The sequence below is a fragment of the Toxoplasma gondii genome, chromosome XII (assembly GCF_000006565.2).
Source record: "Toxoplasma gondii ME49 chromosome XII, whole genome shotgun sequence".
NCBI lineage: Eukaryota > Apicomplexa > Conoidasida > Eucoccidiorida > Sarcocystidae > Toxoplasma > Toxoplasma gondii.
In genome coordinates this window covers 2,694,793-2,714,598 of record NC_031480.1, presented here as the reverse complement: position 1 = coordinate 2,714,598, position 19,806 = coordinate 2,694,793, and the positions used below count along the sequence as shown (strand labels likewise).

The following is a 19,806-nucleotide window of genomic DNA, read 5'->3' as shown; positions in this document are numbered from 1 at the left end:
TCCGAAACGAATCTAAAAATGAACCGAGAAGTACGTATATGCATATATATATATATATATATATATATATATATAGATAGATAGATAGATAAAGATATAGATATATGGATACGTTTGAGAATGCTTGTCTTGATATTTCCCGCAGATCTGCAAGTTTTTGTCTGCTCAGGTGTGTTCTTTTTTCTACCGGAATGGCCATTTTAACTTTTAGCCCAACCGAAGCTGGATCCGGTAAACAAGACTGTCTTTACTTTTCTGCGTCTCTGGACTAAAAAACAAAGAATCTCATTTCTCCGTGTTTCTACCATCGCACAATTCGGCGAGGAGTCTCGCGACATGCGAGAAACAGGGGAGAATCAAGAAATGGAGAAAGATCGAGAACCGGACTCCAAAAAGCAGAGAAAAATGAAAAACCACGCACTCCTCCGGAAGGGAATAGCGACAGACCACGCCACAGACGCTAGGAGAGAACGCCGAACGCAGCAGAGAAAAAAGTTGGAGTCCGACAGCCTTTGCAAGGATTTAGGGACGAGAAGCAGCAAACGCTGCGTATATGCTGTAGAGCGGCCCAACCTTTGCACTTCGCAGCTTTTTGAAACCAAGCGCACAAAGAAAGACTGACCAGCGTCGCAGTCTCTCAACCAATCCCGACGAACGCGACATGCCGCGACGGCAAACTCCCCAGGCTTTTTTCTGAAGACATGCATGCTTCCTAACGCCTCGCACCGCAAATCCCCTCACTTCCCGAGTGGCAAAAGACACGTTCTCTCGAGCTACTGAGGACACAGAGACGCCTTGCTTTCTCCGTTTTTCTCCATCTCTCTCTCTGGTGCTGAAAGGCCCACCGAAGAGACAGATCACCCCCGCATCTCGATGATCTCTGGCACACTCAGCAGCTTTCCCGCTTGTCCGACTTTGCGTACGCAAAGCAGATGCTGGGAGTTGCCCAGCTTGGCGAATTCTTCCGAGATGCGCGCCTTCCTTGCTGCTTCGTTCGCTGCGTCTGCTGTCCCTGTCGCTTCTTTCACACACGAAGGAAAGTAAGCCGCGCCGTCATGAAAGCCTCTCAAGTGAACTGGCGGGGCATCGCGGAAACAAGAAAGCAATTCCTGCACTACGGAGAACAGACAACTGCTTGCCGTCGTCTTGTACCACGCCAGCTGCACACAAAACCCAAAAAAGACGTACGCAGGAAACATGGGCATGTATGTATTTATATATATATTTATATATATGCATGTATGCATGAATGTGCAGTTGTTTCTTTGTGTTTCTTGTCCGTGCAGAATTCGCCTGCAGGGTAAAAGGGTGATGTCCTCTTTTGTCAGGACGCGGTGACCTAAACAGCACCTGTCGCGAAATGTCCATCTCCATCTAGAGATGAACTTTTATCTGCATTCTTTCACGTTACATCTTCCACACATTTGCTTCAATGTCGAGCCTGTTTTCGAAGGCGGAAAGCGACCCTTCAAACTTCCGCGACCCAGTTCGTTACTCATAGAATGATTTATTTCCTAGTTAAAGCGGAGACTCGCATTGTATCTCCGTTTTTTCCAGACTTTTGTGGTCTCCTTTTCCTCCCATTCGAGTTGCAGCACAGATCCCCGTGCGACACCGTCCCTCCCTCTGTGCGTTCGCTCTCCTGTGTTTCTCGCTTCCTCACCTCAGTTATGGTCGGCAGATGCGGCCTGAGGAGAGGCAGAGTGAGCGAGTTGGAGGCAAGAAGAAGAAGGGCACTGACACCCACGGAAACGTCTTCATCGACTTTGGCCTCTTCGTCTCCAAAGGCAACCGCGGCAGCGACAGCAGCAGCAGACAGGCTGTCTGTGACCCCTGCCTTGAGGTCTTCCTTCTTCATCTTCTTCTTCGTTCCAGTTGGGGAAGCCGCATGCACTGCCGCAGGCCGGGGCGGCGCCTTAGAGGCTCCCGCGCCGTCTGCGCCGGGAGAGGTCGGGGACCCCGAGCGACACCCGCCCTTCCCTTCTCGTTCTTCGCGCTCGTTTCGTGTCTCTTCCTTTTCCCCACTCTCCCGAAGGAGACCGTGTGCGCAGCTGGCATCGTCTCGCAGAGCCGCATGCGCGCCGTCGCCCTGCGAGGCGCCTCCCAGGGTCCCCGGGTCCCCAGACCCATACGCCTCGGGCCTCGGGGCCTCCTGGCCCGGAGCCCCAGCCCCGCCGTACATCTGGGCGCGGTCCTGGGACGCTCCGAAGGGCGCCGACGGGAGAAAAGAAGCGACGGGGGCTTGGCCCGACGCAGGAGTGTAGCCAGGAGACATTTGAGCGAGGCTCGGGTGCGACGGTCTGGCGTCGGGGCCATGGGGACCTCCCATCTCGCGGGGGTAAGTTGGACACTCGCCGTCTCGAGGCCTCGCCTCGAAGGGCGCAACTCCAGGGTGGGAAGTCCGGTGAGCTGGCGGACCTCGAGTCGCTTCCGGCGGGTCCTCGCTCCGCCCCACGGCGCCGGCCTCTTGGCTGCCTTGCATGTGTGGGGTGGGCCAAGCGTTTTGGGGCTCTTCGCCCTCGTTCCCGACGCGGGCCCCTGCGGCGACCCCTCCGGCGCCCTGTTGGCTTCCTGGGGCCCCGAGCGCGGGTGCACCGGCGCTGTTGACGTCGAAGAACGGGATATCCCGGCTCTCGCCTTGGCCCGGCTGCCAGCCACCCTGGTACGCGTTTCCGCCCCAGTTCTGCACAGGCGGCTGTCCCTGCACCATGTGTGGATACGCCGAAGGGAAGAATGGACTGTCTCCGCCGCCAGACCCTGCAGACCCCGCCCCACAGACCTGGCGGGCGACTGCGCGCTGCTGCTCGTGCTGCCATTGCAGCCACTGTTGCTGGCGCCAGGAGGAAGAGGAAGAGTAGTAGTTCTCCGGGAAGTACGAGCTCGCGTAGTGTTGCGAGGAAGGGTGCATGCCCATCCACTGCCCCTGCGGATTGACTCGATTCGCGACCTGCGCCTGAGCAGCGAAGCCCTGAGGCCCGAACGACGACCCAGGGTACATCCCGGGACCCTGGGGACTGCCCCCGATCGGCGCAGTCTGCCACATGCCTGGAGCCGAGGGGCCGTGCGGCTCCGAAGAAGCGTAGTAGAATGGATAGGACGCGCCCCCGGCGGGATCGCCCTGACTTGGAGGCCCGGAGGGGTAGTACCCTGACGCGTTCGCGTAGAAGGCGTTGGCCGACGCCCCTCTGTCTTCATCGTCCCGGTTCGAAGGCTGAGGCGCTCCGTGCGTCTCGTCTTGCCCAAACAGGGGCGACGGCCCAGAGGTCTCCTCGCGGTCGTCTTCGCGCCCCTCGACGTCGCTTCCGTCATCCCGTTTCTTCTCCAGTGCGGAGTGAGAGGAGCTGGTAGGCGACGGCTCCTCTTCACGTTCTTTCTCTCCGGGCAACAGAGACGACAGCGCCGGCAGTGGATCCTTTCCAAGCACGGTCGCGCCCGCCCGCTCGGCCGGCTCCGCCTCGCAGGTTCCAGGGCCCTGACGAGTTCGGCTCGGGGGTCCGCCGCCCACGTCGCGGGGTCGGGGCATTTTTCCGGAACTGGCGTCCGAGTCGAGTTTTCCCTGGCCAAGGAAAATCGCGACGGCGCCAATGCCCTCGCCGCTCCCCTTCTTTCCAGTAGGCGTATCTTCGGTTTTCCTTCCAACGGCCTCTGTCCGCAAGGCGCGAGTCTTCGGAGTCTCCTTCTCTTCGTCTCGCGCCCTGGCGGCGTCGGGGACGACGAACGGAAACGCGCACTCCGCGATCACTTGCGCCGACCGTCTGTACGCCTCCGTCTCGCAGTCGTCGTCCTCCGTACCCGCTCGCCTTTTCCATCCCTCGCGTTCCTCCCCCTCAGAGAGAGGTAAGAGACCCGGCGTGGCGCTCTCCTCCCCCAGCGGGACCCTCGGCGCGGTGAAAAAAGGCCCCTGGGGTGCTGAGTCCGCGTCGTCGGGGCGCGAGGTCAAGGCCGACAGAGCAGCCGGAGAAGCCTGCGCGGTCGCCTTGGGCTCGCCAGACGGCTCTCCAGGCTTGGAAGGCGGCGCCTTGGTTGCCTGCCACGCTGCGTCCGGGATCTCGTCAATTGCGCCAATGTAGTGTGAATAGGCCCAGCCTCCCCGGCTCTTCTCCAGAGACACGGAGCCCTTGGGACAGGCAGAAACGAAGAAGTGAGGAATCACCGTCGCGAACGGACTCGGACACAACGGAGACACTAGCCGGCGATTCGCCTCTGCCTCGAAGAGCGCCGTCGACGGCGCCAGCGGATCAGCCAGCTGGCTCTGACACTGGAGCCTCACGGTACGGTGCTGCAAAAGGCAGGAAGAAGCGAAAGAGACACTCTGAAGCGGCGACGAGGAGAGAGAGGGCGAGGGGGGGGGGGGGAAAAGAGAAAACGACAGCCGAAAAAACCATGCCACACGCAGGCCACCAAGAACACACAAGTAATCTGGAGGGTATAAACATGTATACATATGTATATATATATATATATATATATATACATATATATACATATACATATATATATATATATGCAGAGACAGAGAGATTTGCGTAACTCGGTAGAAATATAGGTCGAGATCTCCATTTACATAGAGAGAAGCAGAAAAGAGACGCAGATCGATATGCACCGGGAAGAGTGAAGACTGAGAAGCACAAATGCAGAAACTCGGCACAGACACATAGAGAGACAGAAGAACAGAGGTCGCCAGACCCAGACGGATATCGATGAAGGCAACTGTAGATAGACAGCCATTCACATAGAAACAGATACCTCCAGACGAAGGGGAACCGTATATGAAGACATGCGAAGATGGACACCGAAAGACACAGGTAACGAGCGAGATCTGGAAAGAGACGGACCATCCGGAATTGGAGGAAACGGAGAAGCGGCGCAATGAAGAGTTTCGCAGCGGCTTCGACGGCGGCAGGCGAGGGACGCTTCCTGCCTTGGCGCTGGCGCGTCGATGTCTCCTGCGTCTCCCTTCCGCATGGCTTGCCGACGCACTCGAGGACTTCACAGAGAGCCTCCGCCGGACCGTCGGCTGTCAGATAAATCACTGCGAGGCAAGCTGAAATCACCACACCGGCCAGACACGCGGACCCGTTGACCCACCAGAGCGCATCCTGCACACGGGACGGGGAACGAACCGTGCAGAAAGTTAGGCATATACAAATATACAATTATATAAATATATATATCTATGCCTATATCTCTCTATCTATGTCTACCTATCTATATAAATATCTACCTATCTACCTATATATATATATATATATATATATATATGTACGTATGTATCTGTAGACAGGGAACCTGGGAAACAGAGACGCAGCTGAAGACTTGTTTATGAAGCAGACGTCTGGCAACTCAACGTAACAGACAAAGGTGAATCTGGCAACGGACATATACAGATAGGCTTATATGCGGAAAAGGAATATAGTAAACAGAGAGCTCTCTGCAGCTGCATGTGCAGATGCACAGGTACACATTCATATCCGCATGTCTCTCTCAATATATAGATACAGATATAAATATACAGAGATATAGATTTATCTGGTGCCAGGGGTGACAAAAAATGTTCGACTTTCGGTGGTTTAATGGGCTTTCCTTCACTGACTGTTCACTGATGGTGCTTCACGTGAGTTTGTCGAACAAGCTGCAGGCATGCAGTGTTCTTCGCTCTCAGCTTGTCTTTTCCATCTCCGCCCCTCGTATATAAATATATATATGTATATTTATTTATTGTTTTGTATGTCTGAGAGGAGGGCCAGGCAAGGGGAAATCACCTTTGATGAGGATCCGCGGGAGCTGGATTGACGGCACGGAAATTTCGAGCTCCAGAACGGCGGAAGCAACCGCGAGGAAAATTTCGAGGTGCGCGTAGATAGCCTGATCGTTTGAAGAAGAAAAAATGTATTTCACAACGAATCCCTTAAGCGCCCTGACTTGCCCGACACCCGCGACGAAACCGCGGTTCATCAGCTACATTTCTGTCTGTTCTAAAAATCCCTTCTTCTCCTTTCGACTCCTCAGCATGTTCTTTGTGTCTCCTGTCAAAGTCTCCTTCCCCAAAGATGATTTTTCGACTTTCACTGGCACCTTCTGCCGTTGTTTCTGACTCTCTTGTTTCCTCTGTGTTGTTCATTTATTTCGATGCCTCGTCGACCCTCTGTCCCCCTCTTCCACTTGCGCTCCCCACTCGTCCTCTCTGTCGCGGTGTCTCTCTGTTCCCTCTCACGGAAGCTTCGAGGCCCTCCAAAGGTTTCGACACACGGTTCGGCTTATTTTCGAGACATACCGTCTGGCGGAAGAGGAGCATCTGGGATGCGAACTCGGCGACAGCCTGAAGAAAGTGGAGGCCTGAGACGCATGCAGCGGCACCGGCACCGCACAGGCAGAGAGGCGGGTCTTTCCAGAAAGAGTTGCTTTCGAAAAAGCGAGCGATGACAGACACCCGGGGACTTCGGTAGCAGAGACACTGCCGGCCACAGATGAGTGACAGAACAGAGACAACGAGACAGGGAAAATCGTGGGGTATACAGGGCACAGACCCAAACGCATGCGCAGGTCTCTTTGCAGAGAAACGCAGAATCAAAAAGCCGTCGCCTAGTCCATCCCCGAAGTGAAAAAGCATTCATGTCTCAGGGCGCCTCCGCCTCGTTGACATGCACAAAAGCTCTCTCGAGTTCCGTCTTGAAACCGAGACGAGCGAAGCAAAGGTCCCAGGTTCCCCAGAGAAGAAGACTGCAAAACTTAGCAACCTGTTCCTCTATAGTGCCGCGCGGTCGCCGTAGCACAGTTTATGTCAAAAGCTACACCAAATCTTAACTAGACGACGAGACGAACCTGGGGCGCACTGGAGAACGCGGGGAATGCGCGTTTTAGAAATTTCTTGGAGAGATTTCAAGAAACGAGCAACTGCGGAAACGAAGGACAGGGCCAGCCAAGAAGACTGCGGGGCATCTCGGTAGAGGAGAGAAGACGAAGAAGCAAAGAGAGAAGGCGAGGGAGGGGGCGGCAGCTGCAGAGATCGCAGAGCAAGGATGCGCGACAGACAAGACGTAGAAACAGCGCGGAGATCAGAGGTCGGAGGTTACACTCTGGAGAAGCAGACATCGACACGAAACATCAGAGAAGAGAACATCCACAGACAGAATTGAAAAAAACGTCGGAGAGCAAAGACCGGAGATTCAAGAGCAGAGCGAACATGGCACATCGCAGGAACGCCACCTGCCCGCAGGCGGAACAAGTGGGGAGGGGAGAGAAGGGCAAGAAGAAACGCAGAGCATTTGAGTCACCAGCGAGAGACGGCGCTTCCGTCGCCAGCCAGAAAGGAGGCGTTTTTGGTCAGACGACGACTGATCGAACGCGCGGTTCCAGCTGCTCCATCAGATCCCCACAGGTTGCTAGCAATCTAGCAATTGCCCTTCGTCGGCTATTTAAAGTGACTCGGCTCGCGTCTGGTCATACAGACGCAGGAAGAGAAGGCAGGTGTCTTTGTCTCCACCTGCAACTGCGCCTCCCTGCGCTGAAGCCTCACCAGAGCCACGAGGGCAGTGAAGGCCTTGACGCATGCAATGCCGGTTTCAAGATGCGGACTGAGTTGGGTGCTGTGTTCCTTCAGCTTCGCCCAACCGGCGAGGCGAATGCGTTCGGCATTTGCGAGCTCTCCATCTGCTGTGTCTTCCTCGCGTCTCGAGATTTCAGCAGAGCCGTCCTTCGCTTTCGCGTCGTCCCTCTTCCCCTTCGACGCAGACTTGTTCTCGCTTCCGATGGCGCCTGTCTCCTCGCCCTCGACTTGCGCTCTCTTCTCTCTCGCGATCTTCTCGTTCGACGCCTCTTCTTCCCCGCACTCGCCGACTTCCTTCTCTCCCTCGCGTCTCTCGCTCTCGTGTTTCTCTACCCGGTGTCTCTCCCCTTCCACGTCGGGCTTCGTCTCGCCCTCTCTTCTCTCGGCGTCGCCGTCGAGCTTCTTCTCGGCCTCGGGACCCCGCAAGCCTTCCGCGCCGGTGTGGGGAGGAGACAGCTGCCGCGTTCCGATGCCCGGCAGGAGGAGGGCAGCCGCCGCAACCACGCGGGAGTAGACAGGCTCCAGAGCCTTCCCGAGGGTCTGTGGATCTCCGAGCATCAGGAGTTGAAGCGCGAGAAGGAAGGCGGCGAGGCCGTGAGGCTGTTCCCAGGAAGCGGGGGCTTGCCCCAGAGACGAAGCCGAGAAGGAGAGCAGAGACTCGAGGATCCTCGCCGTGTGGCGATAGAACGCCAGCTGCTTGAGCCGCGACGCCGGTGTCGCTTCGGAGACGCGCTGCACCGCCTGCAGGGCTCTGCACACCTCGCTGGAGAGAAAGCGGTCGAGAGACAATGCACTCGCCTTCTCCAAGGGAGACGCCTTCTTCTTCTTCGTCGGCCGCACCGTCGCCTGGGACTTGAACAGGCCGAGGTCGGAGACAAACTGCTTGACCAGGGGGTTCTGGGAGACCAGCGACGCGGCGCGGCCGTCGGCCCTCGCGAGCGCCTCCAGGCGGCTCGCCGCCTCCTCACGAGACACCCCAGGAGAAAGGAAGGCCGCGAAATCGAAAGCGAACTCCGACTGGTCGGCCTCGAGATGGCCCAGCAGCAGAGGCGTCGCTGCCAAAGCAAGAACTCCGTCCGGCTCGCTTGGCGTCTCCTCTCCCTCAGCCTCCTCCCTCCTCGCCATCTCCTCCTCGCGCATTCGGCCCTCCGGGCGCGGTTCGCCGGGAAGACGCGAGACAGGTGGCGTTTGGCACCCGCAGGCAGACTGCGAAAAGCAGAGTCCCTTCTTGTCGCCGTCCTTCTCGGTCTTGCCCGAAGGTCGCAAGATACTCGCAGAAAAAAGAGGTGACGAGTTCTCCGCGACGAGAGACACCAGAGGCCCAAAAAGCAAGTTCTGCGTTTCAGAGACCTCTGCGGAACTGACGACCTCTTCGACGGCGCGACCCTTGAGGGAGGCGGAAGACGCAACGAGCCTTCCCCCGTTCACGGACGCGACGACAGACGTCGTTGCACCGCTCGGACGATTCACTTCTTTCGCGGGAGAAGTTGAAAGAGTAGGCAGCAGAGACTCGCCTTCCAGTCGGGTGTTTAGAGTCCTCTCGAAAGACCTCTGTCTCTGTGGGGCTTCTGTCTCCATCATTTCCACGTCGGTTGCCAGAGGACCCGCAGAAGAGACACCGACGGTCACGCCTGCACTCGGATCCGGTGAAGCCAAGGAACAGGAATACGCGGAGATTTCCGACTCTGACGCCGAGGGATCTCTCCTTTTCTCCTCCCTCGCACTCTCCCTCGCGCGGCCGCCGTCCGCCTGGTCTCCTGATTCGTCTTTCTCCATCGGGCCTTCCGCGCGCCGTCGCTCCTCGGCCTCCGCCCTCATGAGGCCAGCCTCTCGCCCAGAGGCAGCGATGGCCACCGCCTTCCTCGCCGCGCCGTAGCCGGCCAGAAGGCCGAAGGCCGGCGCCTCCAGTTCGCGTGTCTCTTGACGCTTGCACTCGGCAAGAAAGGAGGCGGCGTTGCTTTCCTCACGCGCGACCCCACTCGCTTGTTCTTGAATCAGCAGCTGGAGAAGCTGCGCGACGTCGCCGTGGGCGGCGGCTACCAGAAGGCGACAGACCTGCTGCTCTCTGAGCTCCTTCCCTTCTTCTCTCGCTTCGTCGTCCCCCACCGCCGCAAGAGCGTCTGCGAGGGCTCCCACTGCTTTCTTCGCATTCGACAGAAGGAGACAGGGAGCGTCCGAGCCCTGGCTTCTGTGTCGAGGCGACCAACTGACCTCCTTCATCGCGCTCTCTTCACCCACCTTCTTCTCCGCAGACACTTCCACCTCTTCGCCTTTCTCGGCAACCGCTGCCTCCACTTCTTTCTCGCCGTCGCCTGCTCGCTTTCCTGCTCCGAGCTCGCCAGAGACCACGGGCGAGGCTGCGTCGACGGCCTTCGAGAGTTGCGTCTGCCTCTGCTTCCTCTCCCGTACCAGGAAGGCGTCGAGCATCCGCATCGCGCTCTCTGTACACACTGTAGAAATGCGACGTTCGCCCTCGTACGCGGCGATGGCACAGCAGTCCAGAGCGGACAGGAGCGCCGACGCTAAACCTTTCAGAGTCCTTTCCCTCACGCGCGCCGCCAGTCGCTCCTGCTCTCGAGTCCGCCCGCCGGAGGGCCCCGCTCCGTCTCCGCTCGCGCCCAGGCCGCCGCCGCTCGACAGAGACAGAAAGCCGTTGGAGCCCAAGGCGCCCGAAGAGGAGACACCGGCACCCGCGGAGCCCGGAGACGAGAAGGCGCCCAAGAGAAGTCCGCCAGTGAGGCTCGACGCCTCGCTGCTCCCGGACGAGGACGGAGGTCGCCGAAACATGCGGCACTGACGCGTGAACGCGATGTCGGACTTCTGCAGAGCACACGCGGAGAACCGAAAACAGAGGCTTGAATTGCAAGAAAGATCGCGAATCTCGAAGGGGGCAGTCTGGGACACAAAACGGGAGAACGCGTGACAAACCGACTCCCTGAAGACGACGAATCTCAACGACATTTGAAGAAAACGACTTCCGCAGAGACACTGAAGTCTTCTCAAGACTTCCTTCTTCAACGCACCTCCGACAGTCCCAGAAGAATTTCTTCCTCCAGCTCGACGGCCTCTGTTTCGCTGCATTCTTCTTCTTCGTCTGCAAACTCCGCATTCACCTCGTTCCTTGTTCGCCGCTCGTCCTCCCGCAGGACCGCTAGTCTCCTCTCTTCTTCTGCGTGTCTGTTGCCTCCTCCCTCAGCCACCAGGAGGCCGTCCGCGACGGTCGTCTCCCCGACGGCCGCCCCCAGGCACCCGGCAGTCGGAGACGCAACCGCGGTCGAAAGGCTCTTGGAGCCTCCAGAAACTCCACTGAATCGGCCACCGGAGGCAGCGTGGACGATGGGGCCTCCGGTGCGGAGAAGAGAAGCGCCTCGCGCCGCGGCGAAGACTTCCTCCCAGAAGGAAGAGGCGCTTCCGGACGCAGGCTCGGAGACTCTGTCTCTGTCGCCCTCCCGCGCGACTTGGAGCCCAGCCGCTACGGAGGCGTCAAGGAGACACTGGCGAGAGACGCCCGCCAAGAAGTTCACGTTCCCTGCCTCAAACAAGATGTTGCTCAAAGTCGCCGCGACCAAAGAGACAATGTGGAGACTGGCCTCGTCCTCAGAGACGGTAGCGGCGGACGCCCCAGAGGAAGAGAAGGGGAGAGGCGGGAGGAGGTCCGCCGGCCGCAGCGGGTCATGCAGAAGCGCCACACGAGAGGCTGGCGGCAATTCCGCATCGAAAATCGACAAAAAAAACGCTGGCCAGTCTGGCGAAACAGAGGGCTGGAGACGACGAAGAAGAGAGCGACGAGCAGACAAAGCTGCTTCCGTTAGAATCCCGCTGAGCTGGTCGACGAGACCGGGATGCTGCGAAAAAAAACCAGGAAAACCGCACGTCTGCTACTCCGCACTGGCCCACAAACAGGCACACCGCATAGACGTCGGAAAAATATATAGTCGCATGCATATGTAGGAGCATTCGAAGAAGTAAATGGATATACACACAGACGCAGATGCTGCCGTTCAAGAGCCGCACCCACCAGAGGTCGCGAGACTCCACGCCACAAAAAAAACGCCCAAGGAGATCTGCGCCTCCCGTCTCCACACGACATGCAACTTCTCAAATGCATTTGAAAATATGTATATATTTATATATATTTATATATATACATATGTATATATGCGTCTATCCTTAAATGTTTATTTGCACGTATAAACGTGTCTGTATGCACAGATATGTATGTATCTTACTTAATACCACCATCTACGTGAATAAACGTACATTTATTTGTTAGATTGTACGAAGACTCGTACGTTCACTTCCATATGCATATACACATATATGTATGCAAGTAGCCTTATATGCATTTTCACAAATGCATATTTGCGTAACATGTGTGTTCGGCGGGCACGAGTGCCGGGACTTGCCTGTTGAATAGAGATGCCGCGATCCGGACTTGAGAGGCGGTAGAGAATATTTAGCGCGAAGATGAAGTCTGCAGGTGCAAAGCGTCTTTCCTCCAGGCATTGCTGCAGCCGAAAGACATCTGAAGTTCAACAAGAACGCCGCACAGACCGCCGGGGAGCGCCCTGAAACAAATGAGCCGCTCTTCATAAAAAATGTCTACGCAAAAACAGATGCATGCCTCTCGCGCCGGCTGCGACTGTTGCGGCCAGTCCGCGTCAGTCGGTACGTTTGTGAGTACAGAGCAACGATGTGGCGCACAGAGACACTGCCGCTGAGCTCCACCTGAGAAACGGAGTCCTCTTCCTTTCAGTCGCTGTTCACCCCGTCCAGGAAAAACCAATCTACGCATGCATCGATGCATGCGTGGCTCCTGCTCTACGTGCGGCGCACCGGCAAGTGTCCATACACCCGCGACGCCACCCGAGACTGTCTGCATGCTCACCGACTGCGGGAGGAAGGATGCCGCGCGCCATCAGCGCCTCGCGCCTTCTCCGTTTCCACCGCCGCTCCGCCACAGCCTCGGGAGAGTACTTGAGGAAAAGCCTAAAAAGAAAAGAACAGAAAACGGTGCAACAGCGAGTATGCGGCCAAGCACATGAACAAAGCTGAGACGCAGAGAACGAATACGAAACAAAGGGCGCGACATATCCATATGCATGTATATATATACATGCATGCATACACGCATACGTTTACATATATATATATATATATATATATATATATATATATGAATGTATTTGTATATATCCTTCCACATGAGAATATTTATATCTATAAATGGTCTATTAGGAGAACGAAGAACAATTGGACGATCATTCGTTTGTATGATACACGGGGGAAGGTGAGGGAGACGTCAATGAAAGAAATCGAGAGCCGAAGTGGATTCTAGGTATCTCACTTGCTTCTTTTTCGATTCATTTCCAACACTCCGCCGCCGGGGCCGAGTCCCGCGGCGCCTGCGGATCCAGAGGCGGCGCCGAATTGTTGCGCGAGTCTCCGTTCGTTTCTTGTTCTGGGCCCCGCGCCGCCCAACCCCAGGAGTTGCTCGTCGTGAGCCGAGGCTAGTTGGAGCCCAACTAGCGGCGAGTCCGTGCCCGAAGCCGCGGCGGGGCCGCCGCTTGCGAGACCAAAGTAGGGACTGGCGGCCAGAACCCCGTTGGGGCCGAACCCAAGCGTCGGGAAGAAGTTTGGGGGAGTCGAGGAAAAGGCGGCGAGAGGATTTTGCGGATCGAAGAGAAGACTGGCGTTGGGAGAAAGTCCCGCAGGTCCGGCGCCAAGAGCCCCGCCCGCAGGCCTTGCCCCTGAAGAGACACCTGCTTGCGCGGAAGAGGAGCTGCTGCGCTTGCAAGGCAGCTCCATTCCTGGAGGAATCAAATCCTTCTTGATATGCTGCGGCACGCGTTCGCCCTCGAAGTGTCGAATCCATTTTACGTAGTAGCGTTTAACCTGAAAAACGAGAACAGAGAGGAAAGAAGAGTGACAAGGATGCAAGTGTGACCTTCCTTGCTCGCGAGCATGTCCTCCCCTCTGTACATACAGTACGCAAAGCCCAGACAGTCTTGCGCTTCGTCACGACAGCTGCTTCCGGTGGGTCTCCCTGCTCCTGCTGCGGACTTCCCGTTGCTTCGCCGCGTTTCTGCACCCTCGCGTAAACTACACACTACCTCGTTTTGCGCAGACGAAGAGCTGTCCCTCTCCCTCTTTCTCCTCGTCTGCCCGCGGTCCTCCTGCGCATAGACACCTGCTGTATTTACAGGATCTGTATTTGTGCAGAGAACTCCGCTGGATAAAGAGGCAGCATTCACATCCCAACGCGTTTGACAACGCAGAAGGCGGGTCTTCTGCGCGGCGAGAAAAGGAGAGAGACGCGCGAGGCGGAAGCGCCGAATCCTGCTGGTGTGCGCCTACCTGCTCGAGATCCTGCGCAGAGGGTGGTTTGTCTTTGGGGACGAGGCGGAGATGCTTGGCGAGATATCCCCACTTGTTATTTTTGTTGATTCTCGGGAAGCCTCCCTGCTTCATCGCCGTCATGAACATTTCGTAGAGATCCACCTTTTGCCCCAAGAGCCGACCAGGCACGTACGGGTGCCCGCGCTCGAGGTGGTACTTCTCCAGACTCTCCAGGAACTGCTCACGATCCATTTTGAGGAGAGCGAAGCCCGGAGAGAAGAAGACGAGGAAGAAAAAGAAGAAGTCGAGGGCGGAGCGGCGAGAGCACGCGCAGAGCGAGGCCAGCCACGAAGGACCGCGCGCCGGAAAGAGACGAGGCGCGAAGAGAACGTCGAGTTGACGGGGAGATACAGAGACTCGAGGAGAGAAACACAAAAACTGAATCACGAGATCAACAAGAGGGACGCGAGACACACCCCGCAGAAGGCAGCGGCCCCCTCCTATCGCAGGAGGTGGGCGCCAGGGCCCCGTCCATGTGTGGCGAGAGAGCAGCGGGAACTCGACTTTCTTTCAGCGGACACGGAGAGAGATCCCGAAGCAGGATCAAGTCGAATCCGTAGGCAATCAATGAAACAAGCGTCGCCACAGAAAGGCGAGAGAAGCCCTCACCTGTCGCCCTCTCTCGTTCGACTTGCTAGCCAACCTCGACCTCAGCACGTGACAGCCGCGCATGCACGAGAAGCCCGGCAGAGACCCAAACATATGCAGAGAGTTCGCGAAACCATGCTAAAAACGAAAACTTAGATCCGGAAAGCAAAGGCCTTCGACACCTAAACCGGTTCGACTGTGAGATGACAGGAGAGACGCACAGAAGGAGAGGCGGAAAAAGGACGCTTATGGGTGCTCGCCGGCGTCCCTGCAATGTCTCTGCATGAGCACTGGCGCACACCCGCGTTTCTCGAGGGTTCGGAATTCGAAAGGAAACGGCTTTCGAGACACACAAAAACCATACTCCAGCCGACCGAGAGCCCCACCGTAGACACCTGCACGACGCCCGTTTGTTCTGCGTTTTCCCCGACTGTGTTAAGGTCGACGCGGGGAGACGAACGGATTCTCTGTCAAGACAGGCCAGTGAAAAAGAACGGCTCGGAAACCAACCGCATTCGACTGCTTGCCTTGTCTCTTCATGTAGAGGCGAGAGAAAGACCTACACCGCAACAGCTCGGGCACACGGCCGGATGAGGGGAACGCGCGGAGCGAGAATTGCAGAGGAAGACTCCAGCGGAGAGACGCGGTGCGAAATCCGCAGAGCAGGACTGCGTAAGACAGAGAAAGGGGAGAAATACACATCTATCGGGAACTAAACAACTTTTCTTGGGGGGAGCGGCGACAGTGCGCGTTGGAGACAGAGAAGGCAAAGTCTCTGACGCAGAGGCGATGCACAGCTGGAGACGAGATAAAGGAAGCGAGGGCGCCGGATTGCCTGTAGAAACAAAGAGAAGGAGGCGCGGAAAAGTCACGAGGCTCCTGGCAGAAGGCGAGAAAAGTGGCGTGTATAGACAGGCGAGTGCCACAACGAATGCCAGCGCGCGGCGGAATTCCGGCAGTCTCGTCCACCGCAGTGTAGAGACAAAGAAGTTCCCCGTCGCGGATGTGGGGAGAAAGAGAAACGAATACAAAGTACGGAAGACGATTTGCGACAATCGTTCGAGGCTCCGGTACTCCTCAGTCCAGACGAGTTCCGCATGCAATTTAAAAACGACCGCTGGAAGGTACCCAGGGGACCGCCGCCAATCGGGGCACCTCCCTCTTTCTCCACGAGGGCGGTGGAAGCCACAGACAACACTGTAGCCTGACTCGAACCGAGGACGAAAAAGGGCTCGAAAAACGAGATCTTCTCCAGGGAAACTTGTCCTGTCTCCAGAAAAGAAGGCAGACAACTGGACTGCAAACAAGCGGAGGAACGGCGCCACGGAACTGGAGGGTTCTCCGGTGTACGTACACCGCGATCGCTGCAGTGCCCGGCGACATGGCGCTGGTGCGCACTGTGCTTTACGGCCGAGACACACACGCATACATTACCGCGAGAAAGCTCAGTGTCCATCAATTTTCCCTTGTGATTCCAGCCCAAACGCCTGCAGAATGCGTCGCAGAGTCCTCGTTCCAGCGACGTCTTTTTGAGAAAGCCGCATTTCCCCGCTGACTCTGCTGGTCTCGAGGTTCATGGACACCCCGCCATCTTTTCTCCAGCCCTCTGTACGAGTAAAGAGTATGTAGGCAAACGACGGAAGAAGCCTGTGAAAAAAGGTTTAAACACCGCCGCTCTGACTTTACCTTGCTTCCTTTCGTGGATTTGCTTCCTCCACGGCATTTGATCCGCGTTTCTTGCAAACCTGGGTGTGGTTCAAGCCGTAGAGACATCCACGTAGATCTGCACGTGTATCGTGGACCCCCCTCGGCGGAATTTGCCAGTTCAGATGTTGTGAAAGAGTGGACGGGAAAGTCTGAGGACTTGTTGTGGAGTAAGCCGTTTATGGACCGGTGGAACTGGCGCAGTGTGTTCCTGCAGTATCTCTGGTCAACACGCAGCGTGCGACAACACTACGGTAACTGACATGGTGAGCGTAGCTAGGTGGGCACAAAACGGAAGATCGTTATCATTACGGATTGATGTCTGGCTTTGGTTAGTCACGCCAGGGTCTAAATATCTATCGTCTGCTACTGTTTCATGGGGGAACTGAGCTGGCAAAGTGATGCGCTTGATCGGAACGCGAAGCCTCGTGCAGGAAACGGCTGGTGTGAGAAACCCCACGTGTTTCACGCAAACAAGAATGCCAGGTTTTTACCTGGAAGAGCACAGTACAATTTGCCCGAGAGAATATGGAGAACTCTCCGAAGCTTATGAGCTCTCCACGTGTTTCCACGGATGCTTTGCAGTGCCGCCTTTCGCTTGTAGACAAGAAAATCCCGCCTGAGCTCAGGCTACTTAAACTGAAGCCATATTCGGGGTCCAAGGTTCCATAATGCGTCTGTTCATTCAAGTTGATTCAAGAATTACACCAATGCGAGAACGCAAGACCATAAAATATAACGATGGGCTCATGCATGTAACGGCCTATCTGTCGGTACGAGATGAATGCATCTGGAGCAGCGGCTGCATCCGCGGACCCCGCGCGGCGAAAATGTGTAACGCAGTCCAGTGTGATAATGTGGAACACTCTCATGAAAGATCTCGGCTGTCACTCGTAACTCCAATCACGCTCAATGTCCTAGGCACTCCACATCCGCATAGGTTTATCGCTTTTTTTAATGCCTCAGTGTGTTGTTCAAAATATGAGCAAGCCGATCCAGCCATGGTGGCGACCACAGGCGTGCTACGCAGCATTCATCGACCCTGGACCATTTCACTGAGTTAATTGGTCCTAGGTGCGATACTGTGTACCAACCAATCTGAACTCGTGATGTCTTTTTGCCGTTTAAGTAAAGCGAGTCATGCGTGCCACGTGCCTTGTATCTCTTCAGCTCACTGCGTAATGAGAATCACACGAAAACGTCGTTTTCTGCGCACAATACCCTCTGATATCTCGTCGCTGGTTTTGAGTTTTCTTTCTTGATAAACATAGCCGTATACACGTGGTGCTAGCTTTATGGACAAGCAGACATGCTAACCTTCCTAGGGTCACTCAGTGTGTGGCCCTTTCTTTCCGTTTGCACGGCTGATGCGTTCTTGCGTTACGTTATTATTAGAACGAACATGTCAGTTGTCAACCGACTGCTCCTTCCAGAGAGTACTTTCTGAATGTTCGCTACCTTGTGGATCCAGTCACGGTTTGTACCAGTGCCCGTCACGCTACTCAGACGTGTCCACACACACATTTACAAGAACCGACCCTACATAATATCCTTCGAAAATGAATGTGAAGCAGATACGTATGTGTTGCAGTGAGCCAGTTTACTGGATGTCTATGAACGAAAAACCACTGGGAAAGTGACAACTAAAATCGAGCGCGTATGCATTGTGGCCGAGAAATTTCGCCTGGTGATGGACTGGCACGAAGAGCGCTCAAAAACAGTGGATCCTGGCACCGGTTTATCCAACGCTTGCTGAACTAGAAGGTCTGTAGAAATCCTTTGTCACACGACTTTACAGAAGATACTGAAATCGGAAATTCTAAAGATATTCAAGATGTTCCGATGATGTGAACTGCAGCATCAGACCATGCCGCCGCTGGATCCTGTGTCGCATTTGTCTTGTCGCTACCGCGACGGTTCGAGAGAAGAATGCTTTTCCGTGTACTAAAAAAAGTCAGGATCACGCGACCGAGAACCGCGAAGAGTGAACCCTCGACATCGAAGTCGACCCGGCAAATAGCGATGGTCTCTCTGCATTGTAACAGAGAGTGGCAGTGGGGGAAAAAGGGAAACGGGAGAATCGGGGAACGCCAAGCGGCAGGGCAACGGACTGACGCGAGGGGGAGATTTCCAACAAACCACAACATCTGCTCAGACACTCTGCAGAATGACAGAACTTCGGCCAAGCTCCAGTACGCGAATTGAGAACGACAAAGACGCAACGGGAAATCTGTCTCCACTTGCTCCCTGTTATGTCTACTGTGACTCGACTGGCATGTCAAAAAGACGAAAAAAAAGCCACGAGTCCGTCGCTGCCAACGGCGGGTGTACATACACCTGATGTCACTGTAGCTGCCCGTCCACAACCCCTTTTGTGTTCAGGGCAGCCACTCTGGGCGGTGATTCTCCGGAGAAGAGCACGCATAATGCACTTGTCTCTCTTCAAGTCTCCGTCGACCGCAGAGCCAACAGGCGTTCGGTGGCACTGCCGCGGGGAGCACTGCGATTCAAGCATTCACTGACGCCACTTTCATGAACACTGCCGACGCTGGGACCCCCACCGCGCGCCGCTGAGGAAACGCCTTCGTTAGTAAGGAAACATCGTTCCCAAAATGCACTGACAACGCACCAGTCACGAAAGCGACAACGCAGAATCTCCCCTTGACAGAGTCCACAAACGGAAAGCGACCAGCCCCCGTTAGTGGCTGCTAGTCTACGAACAGTGTGTCCCTTCGAACCAGGTTTCTCGAAACAGCAAACGAGACTGCAACTCTTTTCTGAGACGAAGTGCATTCTTAAAAACAGTGGCGCTCGAATGTCCACAAAAACTGCTAATGACTGCCTACTTAAGTTGCTTGTTTCGCTGTTCTGGGTATTGGTAGTACCTTCTCCACTAATAGACCTCTCTGCTGTGGCCTCTGTGACACTCTTTAAAAAGCCGAAAACGAATAGAGGAAAAAATATGAATGTGGAACAGCAAACGCTTTTTGGCCGCAGAGACGAGGGCGGTCTGCATCCCCTGACAAAGGCTCGATCCCAAACAACACGATGAACTGATGCGAACGCATGTGGAGGCGGAACGCTTTTGAATTTCCAACAGCAAATACGAAGCTGCGTCGCTTACTCGACGGAGGATCACAAGCTCCGCACTCTTTCCCGCTCGTGTCTCACGATCTGACCTGTGGTTTCTCACCTCAGTTGCCTCCTGTCCTGCACAGAAAGTTTCCTCCTCCATTCCTTCCACCTCACCTCTAAACACCCTCCTTGAACCTCCCGTCCAATCACACCCTCACACACCAGCAGACATACATGCATATTTATATATATATATATACATATACACGTATATGCATATACATATATATATATATATATCCCAGCATCTCTTTGATGAGTCTCGGCCGCGAACCTCTTCGCGCATCCTTTCTTGGTTCCTAGTTCCTGCGCGGGCGTGGTCAGAGCCGCCCTCGCGAAAACGCCAAGTCCAGTCACGAAGACGCGAATTCAAACACAGAATGATAACGCACTGTAAGCTCTAATCACCTGCAAGACGGCCGCCCCGCTACTCA

General features: G+C 55.6%; 1 protein-coding gene across 1 annotated transcript; it reads right to left on the bottom strand.

Annotated features, from left to right (window-relative positions):
* Positions 1 to 106: 106 nt before the first annotated feature.
* Positions 107 to 19,538, bottom strand: TGME49_246170 (ARID/BRIGHT DNA binding domain-containing protein). Its single transcript, XM_018780773.1, has 12 exons — positions 13,904 to 19,538; positions 12,894 to 13,441; positions 12,435 to 12,535; positions 11,953 to 12,071; positions 10,570 to 11,391; positions 7,517 to 10,366; positions 6,823 to 6,997; positions 6,275 to 6,336; positions 5,763 to 5,865; positions 4,836 to 5,044; positions 1,664 to 4,279; positions 107 to 1,160 (listed from the first exon to the last, which is right to left on the bottom strand). The coding sequence occupies exons 1-12, from the start codon at positions 14,135 to 14,137 to the stop codon at positions 858 to 860; spliced, it is 8,142 nt and encodes a 2,713-aa protein (XP_018634911.1). The 5' UTR covers positions 14,138 to 19,538; the 3' UTR covers positions 107 to 857.
* Positions 19,539 to 19,806: the final 268 nt, after the last annotated feature.